The 20,129-nt window shown below is 37.4% G+C and overlaps 1 protein-coding gene across 1 annotated transcript in view; it reads left to right on the top strand.

Annotated features, from left to right (window-relative positions):
* Positions 1-20,129, top strand: part of LOC106945148 (CUB and sushi domain-containing protein 3) — a 305,581-nt gene that overhangs the window by 70,523 nt on the left and 214,929 nt on the right. The window contains exon 3 of the mRNA XM_015028609.1: positions 7,686-7,893. Coding sequence (XP_014884095.1) covers positions 7,686-7,893 — 208 coding nt within the window. The remainder of the gene's footprint in view (positions 1-7,685; positions 7,894-20,129) is intronic.

Below are 20,129 nucleotides of genomic sequence, written 5' to 3' on the forward strand. Positions count from 1 at the left end.
AGGAGCTGAAGAGAATTAAGGAAAAAGTGTTGAAATGAATAACTGTTTAACTTAAGGGGGAAACACAAGGAAATGCTAATAAATACAGAGTATGAGCAACCATTGTGATCACATGGAAAGCAGATGACCCGAATGAAACAAGAACAAGGATGAAGAGGAGACAACTAAAGCTTACAGCCTGAAAATTAAAACACACACACACGCGCGTATACACACACACACACACACAATAATATGCAGTGGAATCTTTCAAAGAATAAGCCTGCAACAACTATGAGCTCTCTTCTGTTGTTAAATAAAACAAATCCCATAACCTATTCTCTTTACATTAAAGTTTGAGTGCACCGTAATGGTTCTCATGTTGTCGATCGTCAAAGTGGGTACTAAATATTCCCAAGTCAAATATGAAATGACACGTGTGGTCCTTGTGACATTTTCTTGATTGATCAAAGGTGTAAAATTACATTGTAGCGAAGTGATTGGAACGGGGTCACAACATTGTTTCTTCATCAGATAAATGCTGTTTTGGTCTCACTGTACCAGAGCTCCATCTCCCACATTTACTCTGCTCCCTAACTGGCATTTTGGCAAACTGCATATGGACATTCTTGGCCTTTCAATAATGGTTTTGTTCTAGTCACTCTTTCATAAAGGTCATATTTGTAGAGTTCACGGCTAATATTCATACTGTAAATTAACTATTGGCATCTTGGCTGCTTTCCTGGTTTATTATGATCTCTCTGAAATAAGAAAATGTGAAAAAGTTCAAGAACTATGAATACTCCAGCAAGGCACCGCGTTTATGTAAAATATTGAGCAGTGGCGTCAAATTTACGAAACAGAACATTTACTTTCTCCGAGTGCTACGTTGGAGCATGGGATATTCTGCTGTGTGATTCAATGTCCAATATTCCGATTTTCTTCTGCAGTTCTACATAACGTGTGATCGTATTCGAAAACTTTCCAGGATTAGTGATTGCCCTGGTTTCTAACTAGGGGAATCAAAATCCTGAAAGATTCAGAGTTAAGATTTCCACCACTTGTTATTGATTCAGATTCCCGTGTTCTACTTTGACAGAAAGGCATTGCACTGATGCAAGCGAACATGTGCTTTCTCCAAATGTGGAGTTTTCAGTACACTTTTGCCATGTGTGGCATTTATATGAGCAACATCATCCTCACCTAGCGGCAACCATAAAATGCATGGTGAGTGAGGTAATTAGATTACTCATAATTGGCTAAGAGTCCAGAAAGACAATGTTTTGAGATAATGGTTATGTGAATGTTTGCCTCAGAAGTGCAATTTTCTTTATGTCATTTTCAGCGCCTTTCTGTCTCCACACCCATTAATTCTGATATGGTGCAGTGTTGCATTCTCAGCAAGTTATCAACCAAATAGTAATACTAATTAATCCTGAAACCGATTGTCATTTTAAATGGCCTTAAAGTAAGAACTTTGGTTGGCAAAAAATGTGCAGTAAAAATGTATGTGAATAAAATTGGACTGAAACTAAAGTGACAACGGATGACTGTTCTGTGATAAAAACAAAATTATATTTTAATTAAAAAAACTAACAAAAACTTAATTAAAATCTACGATTAAAATTAACATGATTAAAGTGACGTTTTTGCCCTCTCCATGCACCTTGGGAGTCAGTGAAGTTGTACCAGAAATGTTTTGAAAGTGACATTGCTGGAAGGTTCCCGTGTCCTGTGGTTGCCAGCCCAAATGCGCTCTGTCACCCCAAAACTTGAGAGCTGGGATCAGGGGGTTTTTTTGGACTTGTGGTTTTGCTGCCACATGGTTTCCATAGAGAAGAGGATTTCTTCTGCATGAGCCTGTCCTGCTTTTTCAGTCTTTTCAAGTCCTAGTGGGATGACCGTTAGCATGTAACAGGCTTATTCATGCGAGTATAGATGTTGGTATTAGCTGTTTTGTAGTGTCACTGTGTGTTGGATGGCCTGGGTTCTTTATGATGTCTGCTGTGGTGACGACACCACAGCAGACAATATTTCAACACTTATAAATATTTTTTTGTCATTACATAGTGATGGACTTTAAGTGGGCAGGAACAATTAACTCTCTGAGAGGATTACTGATGTCTTAAACCTCTTTACAATTTTATTAACACACAATCAAATGCCAGACCTGTAAACTAGCAGAATACATGCTTTTATGGCAATGTAGAGGTGGCCACCAATGATGATGATCAGTCTACTGGCAGCACTTTATTACAAGCACTGGCGCTGCCAGCCTACCTTGCTTGTAACCGTTGATGGGCCATTTCCTATGACTGCTTTGGGTGGTATTTCTCCTGTTGCTTTAATTAAATGTTGAAAATTACTGCCAAAAAGCCCGTATTCTTTTGTTGTCAGCAGACAACAATTAAACCGAATGCTTAAGAAACCTCCTGAAGAGTGCCCAGATGATTTTACCATAGTAAATGTCATTCTGTGACTCGCATGAAGGTTTTGATTAAAAAGAGATGAGGGGGGATAGATTTTAAGAACACATAAAATTAACTTACTGATTTAATTGAGTGATATAAATTTTTATTTTATATAAAAAAGGCATGATGTGACTTAAAGGAAATACATGTGCAAACTGTAATACTGTACACTGTCGCACAAATGTTCCCACAATACTGGAGCTCAAGAAATGTTTACCCATTATTACAGCAGATCCTACATCGAAAGCGTTCTGGTCGTTTGTCACGTTGGCTGCATGCACATTGAACTGAAGGTAATCAGATGGCTGAAGGTATCTCCCCCCCCTCCCTCCTGTGAACATGCCACAAATGTCTTTCTTTATTAGAGCAGCGGCTCCTGAAGTGGTCTCCGCTCAGTCTCATCGTCACACGATGACACACAACAAAATTGGGGAGGATCCTAATTGCATAATGTGTCAGTTGAGATTATCACGTTGCATGGCATCCGAGTTGCTTCAAGTCAAGTTAAGGTGCATGATTCCATTCAGAAAGAATAGATACATTTGCAGCCGAAAATTAAAAGGTCTGAGGGTTTGTTTTTTTTTTTGTTTTTTTTTTTCAAACTTGATAAAATGTGCATTGCTTAAAGAGTGTTTAGCTATTAAATGATGAAGTTAGAGCGAGAGTTTCAGTGGCATTTGTACATTACATCCTAATAGAAGTGAGCTGTTTTTGACTAAGTACAAAGATCGATTTACTTTTAGGCACATTTTGTGACCTATTAGAGGTTTAACGACCTCTACTGGCATATAATTCTTACTGGCAGTAATGATAAGTTATCATCTGCTTCAGAGCTTTCTGATGTAGTACCACTATAGGACTACGGGAATACTTTCAGACAAGTTATGAAACTTGTTTTCTTTATTGTATTTTGGAAAACAAGGACATAAACAGGATTCATGTTTTCGTCTTGTGAGCTTGATGTATTATCAACCCTCAAATAGGACTAAGTCCCTCGGGTCCGTCGGTAGATTCAGAAAAACTACTCTAAAAATGAAAGGCCTCAATCAGCTCATTTCAAGTGTTTTAGTTAGTTCAGGTATTTCGTTTTGAACTTGCCTTTTCTTTCATGATAGAACCAAATAACTGCTGAAAAACGGGTCTAATCTAATTCAAGCATGAATGCTAAGCAGCCCCACTGATAGCTTAAAATATCACATGCAGCATTTATGTTGAGGCGGTTGTAAATAATATGCTACAAGCTATGATGTATTGCATTCGCATAATTGATTTTGTCTTCTCAAAACAATTAAACTTGTTATCTAAGATCTTTAACAATACCTAATCCTTTTTATATCCACAGCATACTGCAGCTTTGGTATCAAAGAAGCAAATAAATCTGTTGTGAAACTTTGGCTCATATTATTATACTGTACTGGGAAGTTTCCCTTTTATGAATTCTGCAAACCTGGAAAAATAAACCTCAATTAGTTCAATCAGCCTAAATCCTACAGTTGGACTAATTTAATAAGATTGTGTGTCTTTGCCAATTTAGTTAACCATTATAACAGAAAACACCCTTTACCCAGTGTAATCTGAAAGTAGATGCAATACACCTTGATCTGAAATGTGACAGTATAAAACTTTGCAATCTCCTTCAAGCCTACTGCTAATTGTCTTGCATTTTCAGTTTGTTTACCTTACTTAGACTCGCATCGCAAATCGGTGCACCTTGAGGGATTTCCATCTGTCTGTCAACTGTCATTGGCAGATGAACATGCCTGCGGGCTGGAAGAGGCGTGTGCGTGTTTGTGTGTGCGCGTGTGGATGCGTGTGGATGCGTGTGGATGCGCGTGTGAGTGCAGGTCTGTGTCCATCAGTGCTTGCCGATGTCCTGCCGTTGTCATGATAAACCTGTGACAGCTGCCATCCGGCAAGCAGCGCTCTCACACACCAGACACACACCTAACGCACAATGCTTCATTGCCTTCCTGAAAGTATGATGGCACCTCAGCAGGTCTTGGTTTGGCCTGGTGGGTCACTTACACAAATCTCCTCAACTGTCTAGTGGTGAAATGACTGTCTGGGTAGCTGAATGGTCTTTCTGTCTTCCTGCCTCACTGACTGTCTGTGTTTGTTTTATTTTATGTCTTTTTGTTTTTTTTTTACCCCCTCCCACTCCCTCTCTCTCTCTTTTTTTTCTGTGGAACTGATCCAACAGACAGTAGATGAATGTCTTGCAAAGAATAAATAACACCTTTCTTTTCTATTCATTGCATCAGTAACTTCTACTACATTTTCAGTCAGAAGTTCACATGCACTCATACTTGGTTCAAATTTTGTATGAATTATGGCATTTTAGTTATATGTTCGAATCGGTTCAATATGTGTCATTTGTTGGGGTGCTGAATGCTGCTGTCAGCCATGTTTGAAACAATATTGAGAAGCAGCCTTAGTCCTATCTAAATATATATATATCTATATTTATAAAAAGGTGACCCGTGTCAAGTCACACCTGATCCATATGGCTTGTTAAAAAGTTTAAACCATTCATGTGTTGGCTTTAATTACGGCTGAAGTATTTAGAGGTTAATCTATCATCTTGATTATTCCATCCACTTTGTGGTATGCACCAGAATCAATAGCAGTGAAACACACCTTCATCAGCGTGTGTGGTAATTGGTTTAGTCTTCTTAAGCTTAATAGTCTCGCTTTGACTTCTCCAAGCATCGTATTCATCACAGTAGCAAAAAAAAAAAAAAAAAAAGCTAAGTATTTCTTTCTTCTGACCAAAACATAATGCCAGAAGACATTTGGATTATTATGTGTGCAGGAAAAATTTAAGTTGAGTTTGAAGTTTCATTACTTCAAACCCATTTTGAAGTAATGGATTCTTTTTTTTTTTCTTGGTGAAATCCTTGCAGCATTGAACTGGCTTTAGGTGTTCCAACATCGTCCAGCTGGTGAACATCTTGAACATTTGACAATTCTTGGGCTCTTCTTTTTCTTCCTCGGTGACAGTGTGGATCAGATGATTGAAACCTGGGCAAGGTTGTGGATTCCAACACTTCAATTATAAAACCCATGTCAAAAGTGGTTTGTTCCTGAATGGTCTTAACTCCAACCTTATTTTAAACAAAATGTGAACAATGTTTGAAAGCTGCGGTCATTGCAGGAAACCAGCCAATATAAACCGAGCTTATGATTTCTGATCGGACGAGTGCTGACACAATCAGCCAATACATATCTGCCCATACTTTTGCATTTGAGTTTAATCTGTAAATTGTTGTCCATGTATTAATTGGAGGATTAATACCATGAATTCAAACTCGTTTGCCTAATTTTTCTTTTTGAACTTTTGTTGAAAAAGATGTAACCATTACATCCTCAAAATTCTGCCATTCAAAGAAAGCAAGAAAAGTCCAAAATTAGCAACCATGCTGAGTGTATGTGCACTGTATGTACAGTGTGGATTTCCCTCACTGATCAACTGAAGCAGTCTCGGCCCACCATAAAGTTAATTTTAAACCAATTATTTTGTTTTCCACTCCGTTTGTTGCTTTCGTCTTTGGTACAGTCTGTGCCAGTAATTTTACCTTCTTCAAAATTAACCTCTCAATTCTCTTTTCTTTGTTTAGTGCCCGCCTCTGTTTGGTCCCTGTTTAATTCTAACCCCCTATATTCCCTGTGTCGTCTTTGTCCTGAGAATATATACATATATATTCTCATTACTCCTTTCTTGTGGGTGGAATTTGGCTTGATTCCTTACCTTATCTCTGTCATCTGTACATGCATCTCCTCCCCCACCCCACCTCCCCACTTCTCTTCCTTACAAGCCAGCATTTCGTGGATGAGCCTAAAGCATGTGCATGTACACCTGACAGTGCCTGTCTGCACTCTTATAAAGGATGTCGTTTTTCAGCTTCTCAGAGAGTGCACTTTAAGGATGACTCCCATCTGGTGTGTACACAATAACTGTCTTCTCTAAACGCCGTCGATATCAACATACGATGGGCGGCAGAGCAATCTGGTGTCATCCAAATTTGCACTTTCTGGCAGGCCATGAAATACCTGTCTGCTATAAGAGTGTGCTCCATGAATTATTGCCTCTTGAATGTATAAATTATACAGGAATAATTTATACTAAAGTTAGAGTTTGACTCTTGGGGAAAAATGTTCAACATTGTGTGTTTTTTTTTTGTTTTGTTTTGTTTTGTTTTTTGGTCAATGGGACTCTGGCTGGGCACATTTTGTGTTGGTTTTCTTTCCAATGTAAATAATATGCGAGTACTCCTCATGGTTTATCCATCTCAGGTCATGTATAAGACCAAAGCCAGTGTACCATTGACTCAATAGGATGCAATGTGGAATGCTTTTCTCAGTGAGTGTCTGTATAAATTATATGTATAATTTATGCCATGTACACAGCGCAATCCATGTGTCTTTATCTGTTAAACAGTAATCACTACTACAAGCAGCTACGCAAGGCTATCAATCAGACGTGATCACCAATTATGAGAAAGTTTAGCGAAAAATACTTTCATTGCATTTGTTTAAAATGTTTTCAAAACCATTTGAAGTTCGATAGGATATGATTCTTAATCCGCCAATTGGCAATCGATTCAGTCCAAACTTCCTAGGTGGTGATTGGAGGAGATGAGAGCGGAGCTTACAATGAGAAACATAACGTATTATTGATTTTGTATGAGGAGAGGACAGCAGCTGTGAATGCGACAGAAACCGCAGCCTAACCCATGAGACCAACTTCTAATTCTAACTGGCCGTAACATAAAGTGCAAAAAGTTATTCTACAAGACTGTTCAACTGTGCCATCGACATGTTTTTCATGTTTACTTCATACCTAAGGAGTGATTGTGAGATCTCCATATTTTCACGATATAGTTTGCTAATATGATCTCATAGTTTATCATGAAACAGTCATTCATTTCTAACATTCAATAACAGACATAGAGCAAAACATGGGAAACTAAAAATTAAGGCAACAGGGAAAAGCCACCTCCTAGAGGGAGAGAGTTGGGGAGTTGGGCTGGCTGACTTGGATTTTTGAAGCGACTTTACGTGTATTACAAATTAGATTTTGGAATGCTAATCTGATAAATTATGTTGAGTTTAATTAACTCATCAAATCTTAGAAAATGAAATAATAATTAAAAAAAAAAAAAAAGTCCGCCCCCTCAGTCCCTCCTCCTCTCCCTAACCCAGGTTTTCTATTTGTCACTCTGATTTGATTGACAGCTGAGGACACATGTGGGGGCACTGTGAGGGGCGGCAGTGGGGTGGTGACCAGTCCCGGTTACCCCGGCAACTATGGTAACCAAGCCGACTGTACTTGGATCCTTTTGGCCGAACCCGGAGACACCATCTCTGTCATCTTTACAGACTTCCAGACCGAAGAAAAGTATGACTACCTGGAAGTGGAGGGCTCAGAACCACCGACCATCTGGTGAGTTTTGTTTTTTTTTCTCTTTTCTTTGCTTACTTTTAAATGTCTGCGTGTTGCTTTTAGTACAAGTGGGTATTTGTGACAAAATGTGTCGATGTTGTTTGTTCTGAATTTCTTGGTTACGCAAAGTTTGATTGTAAGCGTGTGAGATTTCTCATTAATCCCATTCTCAAGATCCATAATGGCTGCTGTGAGCTATGAATGTATCTAATGACTTATGGATAAGAGCTGCTTAATGATAATAACAATAATTATCAGCATATGTTTTTTATTTATTTATTTTATACATAAAATAACATGAAACTTGATATGGCATTCTTTCCTGTCTCTGCTTTGTAAGGTCCCAGTGTTTTGTTATTGTCGGTGTTTAGCTGCTGTTTGTGGAAAATATGGCTGACTTACAGTATATTGTTTTTTGTATTGCAGTGCTTGTGTTGTCTTATGTGTATGTGCTTGCTAATTTGGCATTAAAATAAAAACAACAAAAAAATAGAATAAAACAAGATTACACCTGCTGTGATAAACTTGTTAGTTTGAAACTGGTTTAAGTCTGAGGCGAGTGGACTACTCACTTACATTTCAGAAAAAATGTGGAGAAGATTGGAGTGTCAGTTCAATGTTAATTATGTATAAGACGACTTGCAGAGTACCCCATAAGGCAACTGGGTTCGTCTTAATCTGTAGCCGCGAAACTAAGATAAAATTAAGCTAAAGTCAGGAAAGTTTTAGCCATGTTTTAAAAATAGTTTTCTTTTTTATGAAAACCCATTTTTTCATAGATGCAGGCAGGGTACAGCTGACATATCCAATCAAATGCCGGGCAGCCGAGCACTGTCTCCTGATATAATAATCATGCTGGCCCTTATCCATACTTTACTGAAAAGAAAAGTTTGCTTGACATTACTGACCTGACATTTCAGTCGTTGCTAACTTCATGGCACAATTTTACCACACCAAGGAGTGCAGCAAAAAAAAAAAAAAAAACATATTGTGAGTAGTACCCAAGTAGGAAAATGTAGAAAAGAACAAAGAAAATAATATGAATACGAAATAAAGTTTATGTTTTTGTGAAAATAAAGCAGTTGGTATTGACTCTAAGTGAATAGCTATTATTTACGTTTGTATATGGCTCATACGTCACAGAGGGATTAACTGATCTCTGATGGTTCTACTTTCAACAGCACTTCATGTATTTTCAAATAGTTCACTCATAACATTTTATTGCTCTGGCTGTTTATTGATTGTTGGTAAATTAGGGTATTGATCAACCATTGCTGTTGCTGTAACCAATTTGAGTCTAATCATGGTTAGGGATATTAGAGTGTGTGTATTGATTTGGAAGTAATAATGGTAACTGCTCCCAGGCAAGCCTGAGCGTTTCTGCACAGGTGCAAACCCCCATCACGCTGCTTTTACTTGCTAGGAGTTGTGGAGAGAGAAGAAAAAAAAAAAAAACAAAGAAAAAAAGCCCAAGAAAAACAGTATGGGTAAGTTAGCTGTAACATAGCAACTACTGAAATGTGATGAAGCTTTAATAATATTTTTAAACTAATTTTGCTCTTCTATACACAATATTATATCATGCAATAGTCTGCATACTCTGTGAGTTATTCATTTATTTTTTGATTAATGCTGCATTAAATGAGTGCTGCACACACACACACAAAAAAAAACACAAACACACTTATGGTGATTCGACCTTTATAGTATGGCTAAGTGTAATGATGGGGATGCAAACAGCTCCACATTTGTAGGGCAAATCCATTGAAGCAGTGCAGATGAGGTGCCTGTTGAAATATACCATGGAATGGATGAGAAATCAGCAAATAAGTTATTTATGGGCTGTGAGGGGACTGTGGCACTTTCATTTCTTTCACTTTGGGTTTAGGCTTTCCAGATTTGTGGTGATCTGGCTACTTTTTAAATAATTATGAGGGGCCTGGAGACCAAGAGTTGCTAGGATACTCTACCTGCAATGTTTCACAAATTATTTCTTATGCTGCGTTTTTGAAAGCCTTTTTGTGATTTAACAGAAATTAAATAGCATATTGACAGCAATGAACCTTTAAGCTGAAAAGGGGCATGCACAATGTGATTAATTAGAAACTGATACGTCTCTTAACTTCTCTATGTAGTTTTTGCTGGACTTCTCAGTTTTACATGTGCATGGGTTTACATACTGCTCCTTCTATGTAAGAAGGATTTTAAGGCCTGGCATTTTCTAATTTTCCTTCCAATTGTACAATTTTCTCAGATTTAAGCATTTACTGAACTGATCAGGTTCTGGGTTTGGACAGAAAGTGGGGTTAAAAGTCCACTGAGGAACTGTTTAGTGACCTTCAGAAATCCCGAAGAGCTATTGATCAAGACCACTTTGAAAATTGGCAAGCTGGTCTGGCTGCTTTGTAGGAAAGCATAATGAAAATTGGGCTGTTTTAAAACTTATATCAGTGTACTGTACCTTAGGCGTTAAACGACATTACATGTTTTTTTTGTGTTTTCCTTTTATGCTTCTTCATATGTAGGTGTGGTCATGAGTATGTCTCCATGTTTTTCTAATCAGGCTGGTATGTTTTGTTTTTTTTCCCCCTGTGTCTTATCATTAGTTATTTTTGTCCTTGTGAAAATTCTTGCAACTTCATATCAACATAAAGCCACTCGGTAAACAGAAATCCCTCCATGCTCCTGAACTGTAAGCAACAAATATTTACCTACTTTATCATCATTATGTTTGTAAAAGGACTTAACACTGAAATAGCATAAAGAGTGTAATACTTTGTTTCAAAAACTTTCTCTAACAGTTTCTTTGCTGATGAGCAGCTAAATTTGGGTCTTATATATTTACACTTCTGTGTCGCCTTGCATGCCAATCACTGTAAGTATAACTGCAAGATGTCACCAAATTGAGAAATATCTTCACTTTACTCATCGCTTACCTGCTGTGTATCATTTTGTATCACACAGGCGCCGTGCAGCAAAGAAAAAAAAAATACTAAAACATCTGTTCTGAAATTTAAACCTTTTAACCTTCTGCTGTTGTATTATCTCCATGAATACCCAGTCAAGTTGTCTGATTCCTTTGGAAGTGCCTCCCGTCACCAAGTGCTAATATACCGAGGTCCATTGGCAATGTTAGAAAAGAAGCTAATTATGGAAATGCAAATTTTTAAATGAGCAGAGGAAGCTAATGGCTGATATTCTGATACAGAAACGTGGAAGAGTGTGCGTTTATCGGATGCTGCAGGGCTGCAGTTTCTTGCACACCAACATATATGGACGCAGTGTTCATCGACGTTTCAACGCAGAAGCCCACAGGCTCGTTGTCACTTCTTACACACTGTTCACAAACGTGCACACTCGCTCCTCATGTGTCTCATCAGCATTCAGCGAGGTGTGCTTGGGCCTATGAGACAACCATGTCCCAATGAGTTAAATGCTATAATGATTTCCAACGCTAGGCACACCCAAACGCACACCTTTTATGTTTTGTTGTTTCACAGTCGGTTGTCCTTGAAACTAAGCAGAGCATCTTTAAAGAAAAGTATCTCCCTTCACCTCAGTTGTACTTTTAGTCTTTGTTTCGTCCATCCGACCGTCTGTAACTTTTCCCCTTCCTTACAGCACAAGATTTTTCACATTTTCTACATGGCCACTGAAATGCAGTACTATTTCGTGTTCTTGGGTGCAACGGCATGACAACTTGGCAGAAAATTGTTAAATGGTGGACAGGGCTGTACAAAGTGCTGTCATTTTCTTGTCTTCTGTTTGTCTTAGGATTGAGATTAAGCTCTAAAGGAAATTAGATATGCCAAGTTTTGGAAAAGGATTCATCAAGTCAAATTACTGTAAGAAAGACAGATAAGAAGACAGTTAATTTCAGCCCGGTGATGCTGTGATTCTGTTATTTAGGAGAATATATATATATATATATATATATATATATATAATATATATATATATTATATATATATATATATATTATATATATATATATTTTTTTTTTTTTTTAATAAATAGAAGTCTTTCTAAAGGTGTTTCATTGTTTTTAATCTTATTTTGTATTTTAGCCGTTGAAAAGCCGATTTTCGGCGCTTCCAAATATGAAGATATTAATCACATGATTGCTCTTCAGGGATCACATATTTATTACCTGCATTTCTCAGAAGGGTCAAGTACACGACTACAGCAGCTGCTTATTATTATCATGCCAAGATTATGTGACTGTGAGAATTTATGCTCACAGTCAAATGTTTATGGAAAGCATTTACACTTCTGTATATTTAGGCAGTGTTTTGTAAATATCGTGCTTAGGATCCTTAGTCTTTTGTCCAAGCTATCGCTGCACTTTGAACTAATTTCGTTATGAAATATTGTAAGCTGGTTTCCAAAATTACAAAGATTTTCTACCCATGTCCTTTTTCTTTACTAGTTAAGCATGTTTTTTTTTTTGTTTGTTTTTTTTTTTGCAAAATTATTATCTTTTCCAAATACTTATTATTGTTTCCACAAAAAGTTGTTTTTATCTTCTAACTCTATCGTTAAGGTCACATTTATGCATTTGCACATTTGAACAATGCTGCTACACACCAGAGCCTGCTTAATCTTCTTGAAAGTCTTTTTCTCACTCAGGGAAACACTTTGATTTCTCTTCCCAGCAATCTTTTGAGCATCTTTATTGAAATATGTTCTTTTTCTTCTTCACTTCGTTTTGACCTGTTTTCTTACAAGTATATGTCATTTAGAGCAATGACAACTGAACAAAGATCTATCTGGAGATGCTTTGCTGTCATCCTTAAGGCTCCTTTCTGCTTTGTAGGCATAAATTATGTTTATTAATAGGCAGGTGCTTTGAGGAGTCCAATGACTGCTAATAGTTGGGACAGGGTTTTAGAACTGAAAGGATTTTCGAAAGCTTTGAATTGCATACCGTTTGGCCTTTGCTAACAACGCATCTGAATTAGGCACAACCTTTGCAAGATAATTAAAGTCTAAAATCTCGCTAATATGCGAGCAAATAGCTGATTCCTCCGGGGGGAAGTAGTAGTTTTGTTTGATGCTTTACTTCAGTTTGTGGCTCTAAATGGAATTAAATGGCATTACTCATCGCTGTTCCCTTTGATGGGAGAAACTGAAACCTTTAACTGGAGTAATTGATATGTTGTTGTTTTTTTGTTGTTGTTTTTTTTACTGAAATCTGATCCTCGCATTCAGAATTAAATAAATGTAGCGCATAACCTCAGATCTAATTTCAGAATAAGTCAGAGCTGTTTCACATCTTTGCAGACACCATCACTTATCATTTGAACTCCTCTCATTTTACCGCCAATAATCCTAAACTGTTCCTATCCTTTTCCTAGACATGCCTGTCTAGGGATTGCAGGGACTTGGAATGAAAACCGTACAGATTACTTAACCCTCCCACAGTCTTAAGAGACAGAGTCACTGAGACCCCACAAGTTTTTTACTCTGTGCTTGGTCAGGCAGGGTTGCACTGACCCTGTGTGTGCTTTTATGAGTCTGACGGGACAACCCCCCTGCTTACCCGCTGTCCGACCGTGGCAATTGCCGCACTTCTCCTGAGCATTGCGCTAAGACAGGGTTAAAAGCCAAAACCATTTCATCCAGTGTTCAGGAAGAATTCAGAACTGGGTATGGCTGACGTGAATGTCTTAAATTATACCACTGCAGCTTTGGTTGCCTTGTGCCAATTTTTGCCAAAGGTTTGACACCATGACTCTCATTGATAATCCACTTAGCAGTTTGTGGGCTTGTGATCTGTTTGACCACTAGCATTCTTTTTGAGAGATGGCGTCGGAACTGGCTTTGTAAGACAAAGAGTGTGTGCATGTGTTTGTTGGTGCAGCTTCTGGTAAACCTCTTTCTTGGTTCTCCAAACAGCTCACAAAAAGCGATTTCTCACCTCCTTCCTCTCTCTCAAGGTGTTCTGCAGAGCTTGATCCCCCTTTTCTGTACCTACATTAGTGAAGTGAGTAGTGTGATGGACTCATTATGCACAATTAAGTTGATGACAAAATTCTCTACCCCTTCAACCTGTCCAGAGATACTTTGTCAATAATCTTAAATCGGTTGCAGTAGAAAGCAATGGATATTTTCAGACTCTCACTAGACAACGATGTATTTTACTAAGTATAAGGTGAAACTGGCATCCTCCTTGAATGTGTTTCCTTTCACTTCCTCTAATATGCTTTTCTTTTTTACTGACTATACTACCCATATTTGTCATTTACAGAACAGCATGGTATCGCCCAGCTCAAAATGTTGATATCCTCCTCTGTTAGCTGACCATCATCACAAATTCACCTCAAAATTAACTGGTTTGTTGTATTTTACAAAATTGCCCATGGAGAGTTCCCCCAACCTGCTTCAACTTCTACACTCTTTATCCTCTGTGTGAGCAGCATTTCTGTGAACTTAATAATGTTGACAGTGACTTGGACAAATTCAGCATAAGACTTGGTAGTCTTTCTGTTCCCTGCAGCAAGAGAGAGACTGAAATGCCTGATAAAACATCTTTTTTTTGTCAACAATCTTGTCATATGTATCTTGTTGAGGACAAATGCATTTTTAAAGAAATGTTAAACCATTGTGTTCTTTTTGGCTACCTGACACTTTGATAAACAGTTGCGCTTGTGCATTTGATTTAGCCGTGTCTTTGTAAATGTAGTTATTAAAACAGTTCCACCCAAACTTATTCATACCTCTGGCAGATTTGAATTTAAACCAACATATGTATTCTTAATAGAAATGGAACATGCATCTTCTAAATTATAATAAGATAATGTAAAGGGGCTTTTTATTTGCATTTTAATAAAATTGGCATGTCTGAGTTATCTATACCCGTCTCAATAATTAATGTAAAAGCCTTTACTGAACTTCAAGCAACAAAATGCTCCTTATAATTGCATAAAAGCTATTTCATGACCCCACTGATAATTCATCTTTCGTGACGAGATCCAACTCTTAAATGGAAGGCCTCCTTGCTGTCACCCCAATCTTTTGTTTCCTTCAAAAATTGTGTTTAACTCCATGTGTACTTTAAAAAAACAAAACATATTTCTCCTATCTCTCAAGAAGCCCTGTTTTTTTGTTTTTTTTTCCATGCTGCATTTGTTGGCCACCATTGTTTTCAATTTTAAATCTTTTAAATACAGGTTTAAGAAGGATAAAATGCAATAAATGTCACTTTTACTGAAGGGTTTTTAAAGTGCAGTCTTAACTGAAATTACCAGTCTCAATCCCAATTCCTTCTGACAATAATGACCAAGCTGCCTATATTGTTTAATGTAATAGAGAGAAAGTATTGTGTGACTGGAACAAGTCCAGGTTAGCTCCACTGAAGTAAACCCAATACCTCCTGAATCATCAATCAAAAAATTTGCCATTGTCTCTTGTCCAGAAATTGGTCTTTTGTTTTGCTTGGCTCTGCTTCATGCTATTCTTTCTGCTATTGTGCTTTATGCAAAACATCATAAAACAGTACATGTTTGTGGGCTTGTGATCTGGTCGACCACTAGCATTCTTTTGAGAGAACTGGCTTTGTAAGACGAAGAGTGTGTGCGTGTGTCGGTGGGTGCGCGTGCATTTGTTTGTGTGTGAGAGAGAGTGATGTTATGCTTGCCGAGTGCTAATCAATGCTGCTGGCAGAAAGGATGCCGGGATCGCGGCACCATCCCGAATCGGAAATGGAGCAGTGACCTTGGACAGAAATGCACAACTTTGCTGTTTTTCTTGCTCACAAGATAAACAGATTACTTCCGACATAGCCAAAACACACAAAGTTTTAGAGCAAGTCACGGTCCTGACTTTTGAGTTAAATTGTGCATAAAGATGTTGTCATAGACAATTGATTAAACATATATTTTAGAATAAAATTTTAATGTATTCCAAACTTTATGAATGGGATAAATGGGTATCCCAATCTCTGCACTTGTATTTCTAGCTATGCGAATAGGAGTCAGTTGAGTTCTGATGTGTTGGCGAAATGCAAGACTCGGAAGACAGCAAATATGCCTGTTGAAATATTTATTCATTGAATGTTTAATGAGGATAGAAATGCCTTGAAAACATTAGTCAAGCCTGGAGAAAAGCGTAATGTAAGCAGAACGTGGGTCAAAGTAAAATTTCACAGTGCATCTAAAAACTGGTGAAACACCAACAAATTGAGCCGGTGGGGATAGATCACGGCATTGTTACTGTTCATGAAATATTAAAGACTTATGTAACCATACATTACATGCAAGTTGTAGATGCAGCCACATTACTCTGGCCATTGGAAAACCTAAATGAGGATGTATGTAGTGAAATGAGAAGACATAGGCGGTATGTGAATGGGCCTGTCTTGCATTTTATGTAGAGCTGCGTGACTTTAGAGATGGATCATAACATGTTGAACAGACATCTTGCAACAACAACATAATGATTTGTGGGTCTCTCAAAAGTATCGAAAAGTAGCAGACCAATGACTTAAAAAAAAAAAAAATCAGAAACACTTTCTTGGAAACACATGAGCATTTGTGACGCAAAGCATTCAAAGTTGCTTATACTAAACACACATCGTGCAAATCTCCTGTTCCACCAAATCCCAATGTTTCCTCTACTCTGCTGAGATCAGATGACTGTGAAAGTTAATAGTACTGTTAATTTAAACAAAGACCACTAAGCTAAAATGTAAATTAGAATAGAAGAAAATAAGATGTTTCACAAAATTTCTCTGACATTATTTGTTCTAAGGTTTCTCTCATTTTGCTACCACAAAAACAGAGGCTCATGTTGTTGTTTGAATTTATTTATTCACTCTAAAATGAACCTCTGTACATCACATCTACCACCAGTTTCGGAGACACGGTGGACTCTACAGCGAATCCGTTACCAGCCATGTTCACAAGCCAAACGATTCTTGTAGAGAGCTTGCAAACAAGTTCATAATGTGGACTATTTTCGTCTGAGTCTATTTGCAACATTGGGGATTCCATGTTAAAGCGGTGACCTTCACATCGTTTCTCCAAGGGTGTCAATTTTTAAATCCAATTTTGGTTCGCTCAAAGTGTTGTTTAGATCTACTAGGTTATTGTCTAGGCATGTCTTGATAAATATATCACAGTGATAACTTACCTGTGATAGGGTTTGGGGAAAATTGTAAAACTCTTTACTGAAAGTGTCTCACTTCAGAGCATCAAATACAAAGAAGGGGCAAAATTAGAGCATAGTGAAAGGGGTGTCGCATTGTTTTAGGAAGACAATCTCAGGTCACTCAGAAGAATGTTCAAGAAGCGGAGACAAACATGCAGGGGACAAGAAAGGGATGGGCAGAAAGGGGGAGCCGAAAAGGGCAATTGAGGTGACAACATGGGCCAGGAGAGAAGAGGACAAGACGGAAGGTAAGAAGGTGAAAGGCAAGGTGGAGAGGAAAGCAGAGGTGCAGAATCGGGGACAAGGGGTGGGGGAGATGAGAGCTGACAGGACAAGACGAGTGGAAAGGGAGATGCAGGAAGAAAAAGCCATCAAGGAGACTCATGGGGGAGCAAAGAGGTTGTAGACACAAAGAGATGGGGACACTGAGAGGAGTTGAGAAAAACGCAGAAGGACAGACAGTCACTGAGAAACTGACAGTTGCCATCTGCACATGAAACTAAAAATGCGATCATGTACCAAGTCCACAAAAGCCAAGCAGAGCAGCTAACTCCGCTCGGTCTGTTTGTCCGAGGTCACAAAAGTTTGTTCAGATAGTTGCAATAGGAAAGGTTGAAAAAATTTGCTGCATAAGGAAGCAGATTGGAAATGTAAACACCATACGCTGACTTGATCTGTCCATCTGATTTTTTTCTTCTGTGACCAGATTGTCCAGTATATGAGTGTTAATTTTTAGAGCAACTGTCGTTTTCTGTAGCTGGCGCCGCCGTCTCAAATCTGGCCTTAACTGGATTCTTTCTGTAAAACCTGCAGAAAACAGTCTAAAGCATAACCGTCTTTTTTGTTGTATATAAGAACATTTCACATGTTTCGTTTTTGACTCGAGAGAAACAAAAAAACCAAAACTTGATTAATTCAGTCAACTCGGGATGCGATATTGTGTTAAGATGAGCATATTAAGATAAATCTGTGTCTGCCAGGCATGTAAACAGCTTAATGAAATTACTCTTAGAATCAAAGTAAAGTCTGTAATTAGATTAGTGTGTGATAATTAGATTAGAGTTTATGCAAACAAAGTCAGGTTATACTCATCAGCATAAGATAAGGAACATGGAAAAACTCAAACTAGGTCATTTCCTCGCAAAGGCTCCAGTTTGTGCAGCCACCAAAGATTGCTCTTTGCCAATTAAGTGATTCTGAAGACAATTCCTCGTATTTTATTTTTGAGTATTAGAGTATTAGTTGGCTGAATATAAAGGTTGGGAACAGTTTTTACATTTTTACATGTTCTTATGTACTTTTAGTTTTTTGTCACAGTTATGTAATCCTTTATGCTGGCATGTCAAAAAAAAAAAAAGTAAAATATTTTTGTTCGTAAAATCTTAATTGGATTATAAATGAAAGATTCACTTAAGTTCATACTATGGTTATTTCCCGATTGGCTGGTGTGCTTTGTAACAGTATTTATCATTTTTAATTGTACGTCTTTGATGTACAAAGACGTACATCAAAGATTACAATTCATTACAATGAATTGTAATGACCTAATGCATTACAACTTAGCATTTTTCTTGTCAAAGGACATTAAATAAAACTGTAAATGTCTGATATAGAAGAGGCTCTCAGACATTAATTACAGTGAACTCATGTCATCACTGCAGGGAGGGCTTTTATTTTTCCACAGGTCACCTGTAAGTCAGCAGTAAAACTGATATTTCCCATTCCCACCGAAAATAACATTTTCCAGGAGTTGCTAAGTCAAACCAGAGGGACCTGGCCAGAAGGGGAAGACTGATGAAGCGTGATGTGTAGCCAGCTTAAGCCACAGCCAATTAGTTCCACCGTCATACATACGTTGCTGTTTTTAATTGCGCCTGAAGCCAAAATCATAATGCAGTTGAGTCAGGGAAGTAATATTTCAACTTATTTTAGTTTATTTACGTATTTTAGTCTCGTTATGCTTATTTTTAGTGATGATAGTGTCAACATGGCAACAAGACATTTGAGCTCTTTTACTATATATATATATATATATATATATGTATTAAACATTAAAGTAGTTCACCAATACAATGCTGGTCCGGAGCTGTCTAATGAGATTCAGATGTTTTTCCATTGGGTTTTGACAGCTATTTCTCTTATTTTCAACCAAGCACATGGCAACATTCTGGAGAATTAATATTAAGTCACTTAACTCCATAAATTATTCAGACATCAAGCAGCTTCTACCCTTAATGGATAAAATAATCATATGTCACATTTTGACACAGTTTTCAAACAGTTTGACATGTGAAAATTACATAAGAACCAATGAGGTGATTCATGTTACTATAAGCAAATTCAAAATAATTTGAAAGACTTTGTGTACACAGTGCAGTTGTTGGGCCATGCACCATGAAGAAGTAAAATCATTTTATAAAGCAAAGATGTTGCACCTTCTAAAATAACTAGCACCCCTAATTAGAGGAGTGTAAAAAGCTGTGAAATATTTCATCTCGTTCAATTTCAGGGATATTACCTCACAGTGAAAACTTTGGTAAATTCCAATCTTTAAGTAGATTATAATTATTTAGTGCAGCATTTTTAATATTTTTTTTTATGTTCATTAGTTGTAGTATAGACCGTTGGATGGAATAAAACTGTGATCAGTGTTTTCTGTGATAAGGACAAAATTGACACAAAAATGTAACCCAAAACATTCCAGTCTTTTTGAGTCAGTCATACAAACAGAAATATTTCTTGAAAAGTAAAACTTTCAAATGATCAAAATGAGCCTAATTATTATACTGGTTAAATTATAGGGGGATAATTAGTTTGACGAGGAAAAGTAACAAACCCTATATTACCAGTTTTGAAGTTTCACAGACATCAATGTTAGTTTATCGTTATTGCAGCTGTCTAAATAATTCTTATCATGGTCATCTTTCAGTCTAGGAACTTTTCATTTAGTTAATATCTCTAGTCTGTTGCGTAAATATATAATGTTATGCTGAGGCCAGTCTTTGTTATCAGTGATTCTTGAGAATAGGGACAAAACAGGTCCTATGGATAAAGCATGAAATTTGAATAAAATATACACAAAATAT

This window comes from Poecilia latipinna, unplaced genomic scaffold (genome assembly GCF_001443285.1).
Source record: "Poecilia latipinna isolate Pla-1442-1.1 unplaced genomic scaffold, P_latipinna-1.0 Scaffold130, whole genome shotgun sequence".
NCBI classification, from domain to species: Eukaryota; Metazoa; Chordata; class Actinopteri; order Cyprinodontiformes; family Poeciliidae; genus Poecilia; species Poecilia latipinna.